The 14,516-nt window shown below is 46.7% G+C and overlaps 1 protein-coding gene across 1 annotated transcript in view; it reads left to right on the forward strand.

Annotated features, from left to right (window-relative positions):
• The window catches only part of SH3BP5 (SH3 domain binding protein 5), a 52,762-nt gene that overhangs the window by 36,263 nt on the left and 1,983 nt on the right, over positions 1–14,516 (forward strand). The window contains exons 5-8 of the mRNA XM_065627292.1: positions 4,752–4,882; positions 8,874–8,916; positions 10,540–10,759; positions 14,084–14,344. Of these exons, the coding sequence (XP_065483364.1) occupies positions 4,752–4,882; positions 8,874–8,916; positions 10,540–10,759; positions 14,084–14,344 (655 nt within the window). The remainder of the gene's footprint in view (positions 1–4,751; positions 4,883–8,873; positions 8,917–10,539; positions 10,760–14,083; positions 14,345–14,516) is intronic.

The raw sequence follows: 14,516 nt of genomic DNA on the forward strand, positions 1-14,516 counted from the left end.
TCTGTTGGTTCTAATGGATTTGTAATAACGTAGCTTGCATGTAGGCAGGTTTGATGAGCTCTTAAGCTGCCCGGAGAAGAAAAGTACTTTTCCCTGTTAGCCGTTGGTTTACCAGGTTTTTAGTAACTGAGGTTTGTCGTGAAAATTTGAAGAAAATGCTTTTGGGAAGTGGAAGTGTGGTGCCCATCTTTGGTACCCTGAATTATAATGCTGCAGTTTGGGGTGCAGAGAGCAGGGCTATGAAAGGATGGAGAGTTTTGGAGGACTGACGGAGAGAGATCTTGACTCCTCGTGAAAATCGTTCATAAATGCGTATGAAAGGAAAGTGCTGACAGGTGTGTTACCTCAAGTTTGAGACAAGCTGGAGCAGAAAGGAAGATCCTTCATGAATTTCAAGAGAAACAGCTAATTTCTAATTGCCAATGCAATCTGCAATCTTGAAAAGGTTCTGCTTTTACAGCCTTTCCTGAGATATGTTCAGTTCATAAATTCTGGCAGGGAGAAGAAATGTTTTGGCTCTTGATCATGAGACATTTTAAAGAGGAAGGGAGTGAAGACGGAGGAGGCATGTTTCCTCTTGGTTTAATTTGGCTTGTGAAGCTCCCTTTGATATTATACCATGAAGTACCATCTGTCAGTGTAAAAAAACGTGGGGGCTTTTGTGATGTAGAGAGAAGCGATACTTCCTGCAGATAGAAATACTTGCAGAAAAAAGGGTGAAAAATCTGTGGAAGAAACAACAAAAATATCCCCATCCTTCCCTGCCCTAATCTCTCTGTTGCTTCACCCTGGAAATGCAGGGGTTAAATGCAATCTCTTGCATTGTTGATTCTGTCTTCCTGGTTGACTGATCCTGCATTGTCTCTTACTACTTTGATTTCTAATTCTTCGCCTAGAAGAGCCATCAATTTAATTTTTTGAGAAAGAAACAATTGTCCAGAGTAATTCTCTGGTTTAGATGGTCAGCTTTGCTTAATTTCACTGGTAACAACAGATGCAAAAGAAAAAATGATTACTGAAATTTTGCCTGGAGTCCATCCTTGGCTTCAGATCACGCAAATCTTTTGGGGGGAGCAAAGCTACTTCTACAGACTTATTCACTGAAAATATATACTCTACACTGATCTTCCTTTCCCAGACATCTACGTTGGAAGTGAAAGGGGAGGGAAGGAGAGAAGAGGAATTGATTGATACCTGTGTTGATTTTTTTTTTTTTTGTTTTCCAATGGTTTTATCCTGTATCCTGTGCTCGTGTGGGCATCCTAGAAGTTCACTCGCTCTGGATGTTTTTGTGTAAGAGTATGTCCCCCGCTCACCCCCAGGATATGAATGGCAGGTCCAATGTAAGGGGGAGGGAGGTGTCTTGAGCAGAGGTGACATCCTCACTTATGTCTCTGCCTTTTTCTAAGTGATGCTGTTGCGTCTGTGATGGCTTAGGAGCATCAACAAGGCAAAGTTGGTGATAGAAGCTCAGTGACTTTTATGAGACAAACCAGCTTGTTTACCAGTCCATATAAGACTGCTTTTTCCCCAACCGTATTATTAGGTCCGATAAAGAGAACTGCTTTCCCACACAAGCCCTGTCAGTCTTCTAAGACCTTTTCAAAAGGTGAGAGGTTTCCCTAGCTGGTCTTACGTTGAACCTCCCAGATGCAGAGGTGCCAGCGTGGTTTGCAGTTTGTTTCTGTCTGTGTGCCCTGATGGACAGCTTCTCTATTTAAAGACCATTTGGCTTTTGTGGAGGAGTGAATGATCTTTTTCTTTCTTCTTGTCTGAATGAAGTGCTTAAACGCATATTGACAGGTGATGGATCTTCACAGAGGTACATCACAGTCTTCAAGGTATTGTCCTCAGCCTCGGGCGTGCACCTTGAGCTGCTGTCCCAGGGGAAGGGGACAGGCTGTCTCTGGCCTCTCCACAGACTTGTATGGATAATGTGAGCACGATGACGGAACACCCACAGGAAAACAAGGGAGTGCGGGGAGATGGTTTTCCTTACATCACTGATTTCTCAAAAGGCTGAAGTATACAACCTCTTTTTTTTTCTTTCTAGAAAGGGTAATGAACATGGGTACAAATGTCTGGCAGCAAATTCCATATTTTGTGAGATCTTTTGAGTTCTTTATCATCTGTCATCCTGAAATCTCAGTTCTGCAGGGTTCAGCAGTTCTGTGATGATTGAAATGGAACATGTGCAAAATCAACACGATACTGGACACCGAACCTGCTTTACGGCCCTGATACTGGTAGTACTCAGCATGTGGTTCATCCCAGATATCAAAGTTGATGCTAATTTTGGCCCAAGAATGGATGGGAGGGATTTAATTGATCACTGGCAAATTCCAGATGTTCTATTATTTTGTAGCTTCAAGCATTTTAAATTTGCAGTTTCCTTGCCACGCTACAAAAGAAGGCGAGCCAGCTTCCGTGCAGCCTTTGGAGACCGCGTTTTAATTTAAGATGCTTCCGTGCTAAAACCGGCCTTGTCTGACATATTTTACTTGTGAATGTCATTGCATCTACCTAGCTTTCAAACAGTTGTTCGAGATAAGAGGCTACAGCTTGTTTTGAGGATGCAGGAGAGAGCCTGTTATGGATCTGATAAATTATTTTTTTGACCATTCTTCAAAAGTGGGTACCTTATTTATATATAAAATAGTTGAAAGGCGTTGGAGTTGAGTATACAATTTTATATCTAATCAAAAGAGCCTTTGGAAGCCTTTCTTTCTTGTAGTTTGAAGTTCTGTAGCAACTTCTTTGTTTAATAATAAGTGGTGTGTGCAGATGAACAAAACGTGGCCTCCAGTTGTGGCCGCGAGAGCTTCTAGTTGATGCTGATGCTGCTCAGCTTTGGCGTGTAGCAGTTTGACACTTTCATTTAGGCGTCAGAAAGGACAACACGACAGTTTTCCTGAGAGAAGCAAGTCAAAGTTAACCATGCCCTTTTCACTGTTTGGTTCCGCCTGAGTGCTAGGACACTTTCAAGAAATTAGAGCTTTGTGGGTGAGGTTGTTTAAAATCCAGATATCTTGAATATTCTCTCTCTCTGGACCTGAGAGCTCAGATGCACGTGGTGGTGGTGGGAGCCAGTTGGGGCAAAGTTGCTTGTAGTTGTGGAGTAGTTGGTTTTACAGCTGAAACATTTCAAAATCCAGTACTGGAGAAAATAAAGTCCTGCCATTTTTTGTATGAATACCTTCATAGCTGCAAGACAGGGAGCCTGAAAATTGCCTTTTTTCTCCTGATTGCCAGACCAGTGGAGAGGTGTCACCACTTATCTTACTTTAAACAAATCAGTTACCTCCTTGTCTGGATCTTGACTGCTAGTGCATTAAAGAAAACAAACTTTCTGACTTCCACCTCTGACACCTCAAATTTGCACAATAAAAGTAGCCTGGATAGAATTACTGGCAAAGCGCGACTATGGGACGGCAGCAGAGCAGCTCGTGGAGGGACATCTATTTTTCGTGTTGCCTTTGTAGGCTCCTAATTGCTGCAGAATGCCATGGCAGTGACCGTTTGTTCATAAAGCTTTGAACAAACGATTGCTTGAAGAATTTTCTAGCTTGTGTGCGGGGCTGCGGCCTGCCTGGCTGGGGGAGGCCTGGGCTGGCCGTGGAGAGCGGCTGATGCGCTGGGCCTGGCACCACTGATGATGGGTGTCAGCCCAGGGCTCGAACCTCTGTGCATTTTTGATGTCGAAACCATGAGAGAGCGCAGAGGAGGGTGACGAGGCTGGTGAGGGGTCTGGAGCACAAGTCCTGTGAGGAGCAGCTGAGGGAACTGGGGCTGTTCAGCCTGGAGAACAGGAGGCTGAGGGGAGACCTGATCGCTGTCTACAACTACCTGAAAGGAGGTTGTAGCATGGAGGGGGTTGGTCTCTTCTCCCAAGTAGCAAGTGATAGGACAAGAGGAAATGGCCTCAAGTTGTGCCAGGGGAGGTTTAGATTGGATATTAGGAAAAAAAATTCACAGAAAAGGGCTGTAAAGCACTGGAACAGGCTGCCCAGGGAAGTGGTGGAGTCACCATCCCTGGACGGGTTTAAAAGACACAAAAATGACATTCTTGGGGACAGAGTTTAGTGCCAGTGTTAGGTTAATGGTTGGACTTGATCTTGAGGGTCTCTTCCAACCGAAATGATTCTGTGATTCAAGGCTGGCCAGCTGTTTTAAGAGACAAGCCAGCTTCCTGGCCAGATTGCAAAGAGGCAGTCGCTGGACACACTGTTTTCTGGTGCTGGGTGATTCAGGCTGAACTGCATTTCAGTCCTCCCACCGCTGTGGTTGGTTTTCAGCCCTTTCCAGAGCGGTGGGGCTGCAGCCGGGGGCTGAGCGGCCACCCCACTCTCTGTTGGGAAAGGCAAGCTCCTGCGAGAGAAGCAGGAGGGGATGGAAATAATGCTGTTAAGTGTAACTGGGTGACTTCTGGTAGCGCTGCTCCGCTCCTGAATATCTAACTGGGTTAAAAAATGGATGATCCTAAAATATGAGGCTCTTCTGAATTTCCCGTAAGAGATATTATGCAAGAAGCTGCAACACCTGTGTCATAACTAACAGAGTGTTTGCAAATCTGACATACTGCTGCTCCTTTCAGGAAAGACTTTTGGGTAGGTTCATTTCGAGTAATTTTTTCTATACCCTCACTTTCCTAACATAAGCTGATCAGAGAGATTATGAGGATGGTGTTAATTAAAATGGTATGAAATGGATCATTGTGTCTTGCCACTCAACCTGTACTTTCCCTCTTGAAGGTCATGGAGGCGGAACAGACCAAAACGAGAAGCGAGCTGGTGCACAAGGAGACTGCAGCCAAATACAACGCTGCCATGGGGAGGATGAAACAGCTGGAGAAGAAGCTGAAAAGAGCCATCAATAAATCAAAGTAGGTTTTATGTTTGGAGATGAGTTTACTGGTGAAGTCTGTTTGTAGGAGAGACCAATTCTGTGGGGTTTTTCAAATGTGTGAAAGTGTGTTGCCCTCTGTACCGCTCCACACAATTAGTACTGGAATGTTTGTATTTGCATTTGTTGTCCTTCTAACTGTCTTTTAAAGCACCTGACTTTACGGACTGATGAACTAAATGGGATAAAATACCTTTTTCTGGGCATATTCTTAGTCTTGTTTTAGGGCATCGAACCCTTTGGTGGCATGCAACTTGAGGAAGGCTCAAGGGACTCAGACGCTGCTTACAGAGCTGCAGAGCTCTGCGTGTGGATGCTTTGCAGCTTAGGATTGTTTGCAGTTTAGTTCTTATTTTTAGTTAGGAGAGTAACAAAGCAAGTGACAGAAACCTGAACAGTGCGAGACTGCACATCAGACTCGTTTACTTCCTAATGCTGCCACAGCAGAGCTGTGCGAGAAGCGTTCTTGGGGAAGGAAACGCACTTCAGAGAGCGTAGTGAAACAGCAAGCATCGTTAATAAATGTGTCTGCATTTGATGTGCAGTTTTGCTCTGTTGTGGAGAGGCGAAACAGCTTTTTGCTCAGAACCTTCTTGAAGTTCTGGCCCTGTTTACAACCAATTCTTAATCCTCTCTATATTTCACATTTGTTTTCTTTATATTTCCAGACTGTAGCTTGTCTAAACAATCTGCTTGCTGTATTTAGCTTTTAATCCCTCCATCTAAAAATGACTTTTTAGTGAAATCGGTCAACTAAATATGTATTTTGATTGGTATTTGCTCAACTCAAGAAAGGATTAGCACTTCTCAAGGGAGATTCAAGCATGTTTGTTAAAACAGCGTAGCAGTGTGGCTTTGTAGAATGAGCCGCATGCTGTTTGTCTAGCACTGCACAGGGACTGTGAAAAATATCATCAGATCACTAAATGACAGATCCTTCCAGATAAGAGCAGTATCTGAAAAATTATTTGGCTGCTAGGAGTTCCTTCCTTACAATAAGATTCAAATTAAGACCCTGATAAATTGTCAGTGGGGTCCTACATACCTTTTTATAATGACGATGCTGCTGAGCCTGATGCCCCAGCTGCCTCTCATGTGGTTTGCCTTCTGAGTCTTCATTTGCTTGCTGAAACTACCCTTGTGGGCGTGTTGTCTTGTGCCGTTCCCCTCAGGACAAGCTCGTTTTCACTTGTGTACGGAAGAATTCTGTCGTATTTTGTCTCACAGCAGGGCTGAGTGCAGCATAAACTGCCTAGGTAGGGTGTTTTGAGGATCCTTTAATAAGGGGTGTACAGAAATGCCAATTCTAACCTAGTATTAAAGTGGAAGATGCCTGATGGCACCAACGGGCTTATCATGGATGTATTTGAAGTCATAGTGCAGGGGAATGTTGCAAAGGTCAGTTATCTCTCAGCATTGCAGTTTTCACATAAAGGAAAATTGAAACTGAGCTGAAAATATCAGTGCTGTCAAGTGGCTACATAAAACTGGGAAATGAGGCTGCTGAATTTGTGGCTGCTTGTGTTGCAGGGTGTAACTGGCTACTGACTGCCCTCCTGGAAGGATTTAACACCAGCAAACTGCTCTGCCCTTCTCCCTGGGTGGTACAGTAGGGCTGGCTGTAACGCCCGGGCCTTTCAGGCTCATGCTGTCCATCCTCCCTCTCCATAAATCCGTGGGTGGACATGCTGAATGAGTTGCTCTTTTCCATGCAAAAAATGATTTGCATTTGCTCCTCGCTTCAGACTGGATTAAGATGCTTAAAGCATTGCTATTTGAAAGCAAGACTGGGACAGCCTGGAGGGAAGTCATTTGGATGATTTGCTGTGTAAAGTTGATGAGTAGATGATTATTGGTTTGGTTTGGTTTTGCTTTTAATTTTGTTGCTGGGTGCTTACTTGCTTGTAAGCTATGAATGTGCATACGGCCACATGTTCTTAACAGTCGCCTGATCTTCTGGCTTCATGCCCCTGAGCTGTAGGATAATGAACTCGCCTGTGTCAGCTGGTATGTAGAAGTCACTTTCTGCTCTGGTGACTTGGGCAAAGTACCTTCTGCTCTTCCTGTCATCTACTTAAAAAGCAACTTTGCTTGACTATGCAATGTCGTGGACTTAGACAACTGGTGATGTGGGACACCAATCACATCAGTGAACGATTCGCCAGCCCTGCTGTGCCATGGGCTGGGTTTCAATAGTGAGAGGGTCGTGAATGTAAGAGGATGAGGTGACCTGAGGAGAAGCGAGTCCCAACCCTGCCGATGCATCACTTGCTGCTGGCATCGGATGCCCGGCTGTGTGTTAGCGATGAGTGAGGAAGAACGCTTATGGTTTGAGCTCCTTCGCGTCAGGCTGTTGGTCTCGTCTCCTTCTCCTGACTTAGGTGGCATCCTTCTTGTCTGTTACCTGTAAATATGCCTGCTCGTACATGCATGCATATGTATTTGTGTATACACACATACATACATGCATATATGTATAATTTTTTTCCACACCATGCAAACATACATGTACTTGTTTGCAACCAGAAAGGGGACTTTCCTCTCAGGCTTGTGGAAGCCGATGGGAGGTTAGGATTCAGGCCTGGTTGTTCCTTCCCACTTGGCCTTCTACTGGGGTAAGGAAGAGTGAGAATCAGGTCATTTTGAGGTGAGTGGGTTTCACTGTTTTCCCTGCATGTGTTTCCCTGCAGCGCTGCTTTGTCACTGTCTCTGCCCTCCCATTGCTTCAGGGAACGGCTGTAGGAGTCTTCTAACTGTTGGATCCAGACTCCCAGCTACGATGTGTTACCACACCTGGCAGGTCCGTCTCTGCAGATTTTGGCAGGGTTGTGTCCCAGTGAGGGAAGGCAGAGTTGCACTTTGACTGGAAACGCGGCAGGCTTGGCCATGCGCTTCTAATGATGGTAGGGGAGGTTGATTAAAAACATAGAAGCTGCGAAATAACCTAGTCTCGGGGAAATGCGACTTGGTTATTTTAGGGATGAGTGTGTAGTGAATTCAGCTCTTCAAAGCGTGCAGGATCAGGAAGTTTTACACTCCTGAGTTCTGGTGCACAGTCCAAAACGTCGCTGCAGTAGGACTTGCAGCTCAGAAGAAGCTTGCTGTCATGGTAGGAATATGACTTCTACTTCATGTAAACCCGTATCCGATTGTTTATCTCTCCCATACTTTCCAGGAGAGCTTCTGAGAGGTGAGGAGGGTAATGAGCCCTGCTGAAAAAATCAGGGCTTTTTTTTTTCTTTTTTGCTGCCCAGTGTTGCACTAGATGACACTGGCTTGTGGGCTTCAAAACTTCAAAGCTGGAATGTGGTTTCTAGGCTTTGCACTGCACCTCTTGTGCCCCTGTCCTCCTGCAAACTTAATAAGCAAGGTTTGTTGTCCATACTGGGAAAGGGAGAGCGTGTGACACTGTCCTCGGTGTCCCAGCAAACTGTCAGGGGGCCGTGCAGCGGGAGGGAAGTGCGTGGTGGGTCACTGGTGGGAAGTACTGTGCCCTTGCACGTGGTGCCCTGACCTCCCTTCATCCTCTCTCCTCCACTGAACAACCTGAGAACTGCCTCTCCACCCCCACGTCCGAACATGGGGGAGTCTGAGGTTCTGTGGGGAATTCACACGTGCTGTGGGCTGAAAAATTAGATGGATGCAGAGAGGATGCCTATGCCTGAAGCTGGATGTTGCATTTAAATACCTTGCAGAATCTAGGCCTGAAGAAATGATGCTGTTAACTCCAAAAACTGGAATTTTGCAATTTGTATTTAGGTCAAAAGACCCATGGGAAATAGAAATATTAGAGAGGGGAAAGAGAGACATTGAGAGCACATGTAGGTGTTCTATCATCTAGATAGTAGTCTCTGGGGATTACAGTGAAATACAAAATAGCTATTTTAATGTTACAAAGAGAACAACTCCCACTCCAGTACTCTGCATTCAGTCCCAGTGAATGTAAACAATTGTTCTTTGTTTTTCCACAGACCTTATTTTGAACTCAAGGCAAAGTACTATGTCCAACTAGAGGTACGTATGTAATTCAGATCCATCTCAAGCTTTACTGCTTATGGTAAATACTGAAATTACATCTGAAGTGCTCTGACAACTGTGGTGCTATTCTGTACAAAACCAATTCAGTTCAAAACCTCTTGAGCAATTTGCTAAGCACATTTTAAAGATGAAAGACTAAGAGAGGCTTTGTTTCCTTGTGTGAAATAAGAGTGTTCGAGCCCTGCTGCTTACTGCCAGAACCAAACAAATTGAGTTTGACTGTCATCTTGTAGTTTGAAGTCTCTGGGGTCTGGGTTATGTTTGGTGGTGGTTTTTTGTAGGTTTTTTTTTTTTCTGTTTTATGCATCAGATTTTTTTAAGCTGTGATTGGGGTGCTCTTTTCTGTTCCCTGATTAGGTCAATTAGCAGAACAAGTAACCTGCTTGTAGTACTCAAACATCACACAGATGTGAATTTCTGATTTGGGGTTTGGCAGAAGTGAGATTTTGGGGTTTGGCTGGACAGGCTGACGGGGCTGTTTTTGTCCCCTCTGCACTGCACTGTGTGTGGTGCCACGATGTCCAGCCAGTGCTTGGACACAGGACACAGCGGCCCCAGGGTGAGCATGGCAGTTGTGCATGGGATGGTAATCCCTGCTACTACAGCCCTTCGTCTTGGAGTTGCCGGGGGTGGGAGAGCAAAGTTGCACTAAAAATCCAAACTCAAGAAACCTGCTGAAGCAGGGTAATTGTGTCAAATATGTGACGTACTGTTGAGAGCTGCATTTGTGTTAACGAGAAATCCTGCGTGTTAACGGGAAGACCCATGCTCCGTGCTGCGTCAGGGGCCATTTCCATGCTCCAGAGGCTGTCCTAGCCCTGGCCCCTGTGGCTTATGTTGCTGCTGTCTCCTTCACAAGTGGCACTGAGCTGGAGTGCTCTTGAATTACGAACCATCCCACCACCCAGATACCAACCATGGTTCACTGGTGAGGCCACACCGTGAATCCTGTGTTCAGTTTTGAGCCCCTCATCATAAGAAGGACATTGAGGTACTAGAGAGAGCGCAGAGGAGGGTGACAAAGCTGGTGAGGGGCCTGGAGCACAAGTCTGATGAGGAGCAGCTGAGGGAACTGGGGCTGTTCAGCCTGGAGAAAAGGAGGCTGAGGGGAGACCTGATCGCTGTCTGCAACTACCTGAAAGGGGGTTGTAGTATGGAGGGTGTTGGTCTCTTCTCCCAAGTAGCAAGTGATAGGACAAGAGGAAATGGCCTCAAGTTGTGCCAGGGGAGGTTTAGATTGGATATTAGGAAAAACTTCTTCACGGAAAGGGTCGTCAGGCATTGGAACAGGCTGCCCAGGGAAGTGGTGGAGTCACCATCCCTGGAGGTGTTTAAAAGGCATTTAGATGAGGTTCTTAGTGACATGGTTTAGTGCTAGAGTTAGGTTAGGTTATGGTTGGACTTGATGATCCTGAGGGTCTTTTCCAACTGAAACTATTCTATTCTATTCTTCTATTCTATTAGTCTAGTCTAGTCTACTCTACTCTATTCATGCTGGCTTGCCTGTGCAGGGCCAAGTCATGTGGACACATAGGGCAGAACTGCACACTGTGCGTTGTTTGTAATGAAAACACATCTAATACCTTTCTTCCTTGTTAGCACCTGAAGAAAACAGTGGATGACCTGCAGGCGAAACTGGCCCTGGCCAAGGGGGAGTATAAGACTGCCTTGAAAAACCTGGAGATGATCTCAGATGAGATTCACGAGAGGAGACGGTCTGCTGCCATGGGGCCCCGCGGATGTGGTGTGGGTGCTGAAGGGAGCAATACCTCTGTGGAAGACCTGTCAGCAAGTAAACCGGAGTCGGACACCATCTCTAGTGAGTACAGAGCGCTCCCGTGCCTGGGAATATCTCACAGGCATTGTAAGAAATGCTGAGATGAAGGTTGCTCTGCATATTCTGCAGTTTGAAATGTGCTGGCTGTTGTGGGACTGTGGATAACTTGCTACGCTTCTCATTATTACAGGAGTTGATTGTATTCTTTAATAGCCAGTTTTCAAGGGGAAGAGTCGAAGTGCATCAGCTGTTCCCTTAGCATCACTGTTGGTTATTTTGTACAGTGCTGTATGAAAGGAACAAAATTAAGGCACTTCAAAGCACGTTTCTAATTTTTAAGCCAGTGATGCTGCTGTCGGTGACTTACCTGGGGTTTCTCGCAGGCCATTGCAGGTCATTCAGCCAGGTGGCTGAGGCGGCAGTGCTGTTTGGTGAAACAGACCTTTTGGAACAAGCTCGTCTCGCAGCGCTGGGGCTGTGGCAAGAGCCTGAAGCTGCAGCTGCAGTAGTACGGAAGGGTGTGACGCTTGCACAGAAGGATCTTTTTGCACTACAGGATCTTTTGCCAATATGTGATTTCGGCAGAGCATGTGTGCTGTGAGCAAGGGCAGCGAAAAAGCAGTAATGTGCTAGTGCAGTATATTGAGAGGCTTTGCATGAGAGACATCTCTCTTGGGTGACAGCCACAACCACCGAGCAAGCTCCAAGCCTAGGTAACCTCCGTTTTCTGGTGGCACACGAGGACCCTGGAACGGTCCGTTGTTGAGTTTGCTTTTGTCTTGGCTCTGTGTGAAAGTGGATAGATGGACATTGCATGTGGCCTGTTTTTTCCTCCCTCCTGGACACTTCTCCTGTTCTTGATGCAGAAAGTTTATTTGTTTGTTTGTTTTCTGCCAGTCCCACAGATCCCAGTTTAATTTGTATTTCAGCTCCATTTCTGCAGGGAAGAGTCTAGGTCAGGATTGCAGGACTTCATATTTACACAACCCCAGTGCCCAAAGGCCGAACGTGCAGTTCCCTCATAGACGCTGGTGCGTACCGGTGCTGAGGCCTCGTGGATCTGTGGCACAGCCCGTCTGTGCCGTGGGAGCTGGGGCAGCCCTGGGCTGGGCTCTGTCCCCTGCAGCGGTGGGAGTTTTCGCATTACGTGCCGGAGCTCTGTCACTCCGCACTGTGCCGCTGCGATCCGAGTTGCCATGGCAAGCGAGCGCGGTGTCTGGGCCAGCTGATGCAATGGGGTTTCGGCACGGCTGCTTATCTTCGGCCACCCTGAAGTCCCAAGGTTGAGCCTTTCTGAGTTAGGCAGAGGTTACCTCTTTGGACACGCACAAGTCCCCCTTCCTTGTGCAGAAGCCATCCAAGAGCCTTAGGTACAACTGAGCTGAGAGTTTTCTTGTGCTGAAGGAGTTCAGGGGCCTGGTGTGTAGAGGCAGAAAGAGCTGGGAAAGTTAATTCCGAGCAGCCAGTTGCTGGTTCTCCCGGGCGCTGCAGGGGCTTCAGGCAAGGACCAGGGCACGGCCTCATCCTTCTCTTTGAGTTGCACAGTCTGACCGCAGTGGAAGGACTCCAGGTTGTGTCTAGTGCCAGTGCAGAACTGGGTTACGACAGGGCAGGACTAGCAGCCTGCCAGACATAATAACCGCAATAGCCTGACAGGTTAAGCTCTCATGTGTTGTAACGTGTGGGGGGGTTTCCACCAAGGCCGTTTTATATCTTGATTTGTGTCTGCTGAGGTGGAATAAAACATCTCATCAGCAACAAGAGTTTGTTGGCCCTAGCAGATGCTCCTGTGTGTTGTGGTAAGTTTAGATGGTGATAAGGAAGCTACACTTTAAGTTGTGCTTGTTGTAGACTGGCTGGTGTCAGAGCTTCTTGCAAAGTAGAGGACTCGTGTAATTGGAAACATCTTTTTTTACCCAGCCTTTTTTTGTTTGTTTGTTTGTTTTGTTTTCACCCACTGCAAAGTTATCTGTATTGCTCAGCAAGCAAGAAGAAAGGCCACTCCGGGAGTCTTGGATTTGACATCACTAAAAACAAAACACCAAAACCCAAACCACAACAAATAGTCTCTGAGCACAAAGTGCCCTGGAGGAGGCTCAGTAAGGTGGATAGTGCTGTTATCCATTTCATGTTTGAAGCCTTTCAGATCAATTCTTCAGTGTGTAGGTACAGTTGTGCAATCTGCAAATACTGCAGAAAGAGGCTGAAAATCTCTGCAATAACCGTGGTGGCAGCTGCCTCTCTTGGCACCTTTCACGTCTGAGTGGTGCACGGGAGCCCCAGGCTGCCGGCGTAACAGAAGAACGGCTTTGAAACTTCTCCTTTGAGCCATTTAGTTAACGCTGCTGCTTTGCTCCTGCTGCTCTTTCAAGGCCGTTCAGAGCCTCTAACAATGGCAGGAATCACAGGAATCACAAGGAGGTGTAATTGAAGATAACCTCAGGTCGCTGCGAATGTCTTGCTGTTCGTGGGACTTCTTCAGACCAGTGTGATTCCAGCACACAGTTTTGTTGTGTAGAGGCTGATGCACATAAGAAAGCTTCTGATCCCAGAGGGACTACTTGTGTGCAAATCTTTGGTTCATAGGTCCCCATCCCACAATCAGCCAAGGTTGAAAAAGATTGAATTTTCGCAAAATCTACACCCCTACGTTGCACAGAATTGAACCTTCTTTAATGGAGTCCTCCTTCTGTTGTTAGCAAAGAGCCTGCAGCTTAATATAGCCAGACAGCTTGGAGTTGGTTTGTTTTAATCAGAATTCAGATCTGAGTAAACATGAGCAGGGGAAAATGGTCTATGTGGGTGGGGCTTTTTTAAAATTTGATGTTGCTTGGTGATCCTCATCCAACAAGAGATATTGGTTGTTCATGCTGGACTTTAACTGTGAGATGGGAAGGTGAGGTGGAAGCAATCTGCCCCTGGAGCTATGTCTTTCTAATTAGTGCCTAAAATGACCATGAATTTGTGCTGGGATCAAGATGCTGCTGGCTGAGGTGGACACAGGGGACTAAGCCCTGGCCTAAGTTACATGCTGAAGATCAAAAGTGAACAAGGCCAGCTGGGCAGGGGCCACAGGAACATAAAAAACCCAAGAGCATCTTGGCATGAGAAGCAGTAGCTCGTGTGGAGCTGGTCTCACAGGACATGGCTCCAGGTGTGCTGTTCCTCAAAGCAGAATCAGGCCTTCGTGATCCATGTATGAAATACCGGGTTAAGGCTTTGCAAACACAGCAGAGCAGGAGAAGAGGCAGCCCCTGGGTTGGTGGTGCATGTGGGTACAGAAGATGCAAACATGAGAAACTGTTGCCTGGGAAGGTCCAAGAGCGGTGTAGGTTTGCTAACTGGAATATTCTTTGAACGTTGCAGTGGCTTCAGAAGTGTTTGAGGATGACAACGGCAGTAGCTTCGTATCCGAAGAAGATTCGGAAACTCAGTCAGTGTCCAGCTTCAGCTCTGGTCCCACCAGCCCCTGCGAGGTGCCCGCTCAGTTTCCTCCTGCGACACGACCTGGAAGCCTGGATCTGCCCAGCCCCATGTCCCTCTCGGAGTTCGGGATGATCTTCCCTGTCCTCGGCCCCCGAAGTGAATGCAGCGGGGCGTCCTCCCCCGAGTGCGAAGCTGAAAGAGGTACGCACAGCTGGATACACCCTGGGCCCGTGTTTTTCAGCTTTATGAAGGGAGCAGGAGAAGCGTCTCAGCTCCCCTAGGCCGATAGCCAGCTCCCTGAGCTCTCACCCGCCGGCCCCTTCCCTGGGGAAGGCAGTTCTTGAAGGCCCACAGTTAATGATGACATGTAAAA

The sequence above is a fragment of the Caloenas nicobarica genome, chromosome 2, assembly GCF_036013445.1.
Source record: "Caloenas nicobarica isolate bCalNic1 chromosome 2, bCalNic1.hap1, whole genome shotgun sequence".
Lineage (NCBI taxonomy): Eukaryota > Metazoa > Chordata > Aves > Columbiformes > Columbidae > Caloenas > Caloenas nicobarica.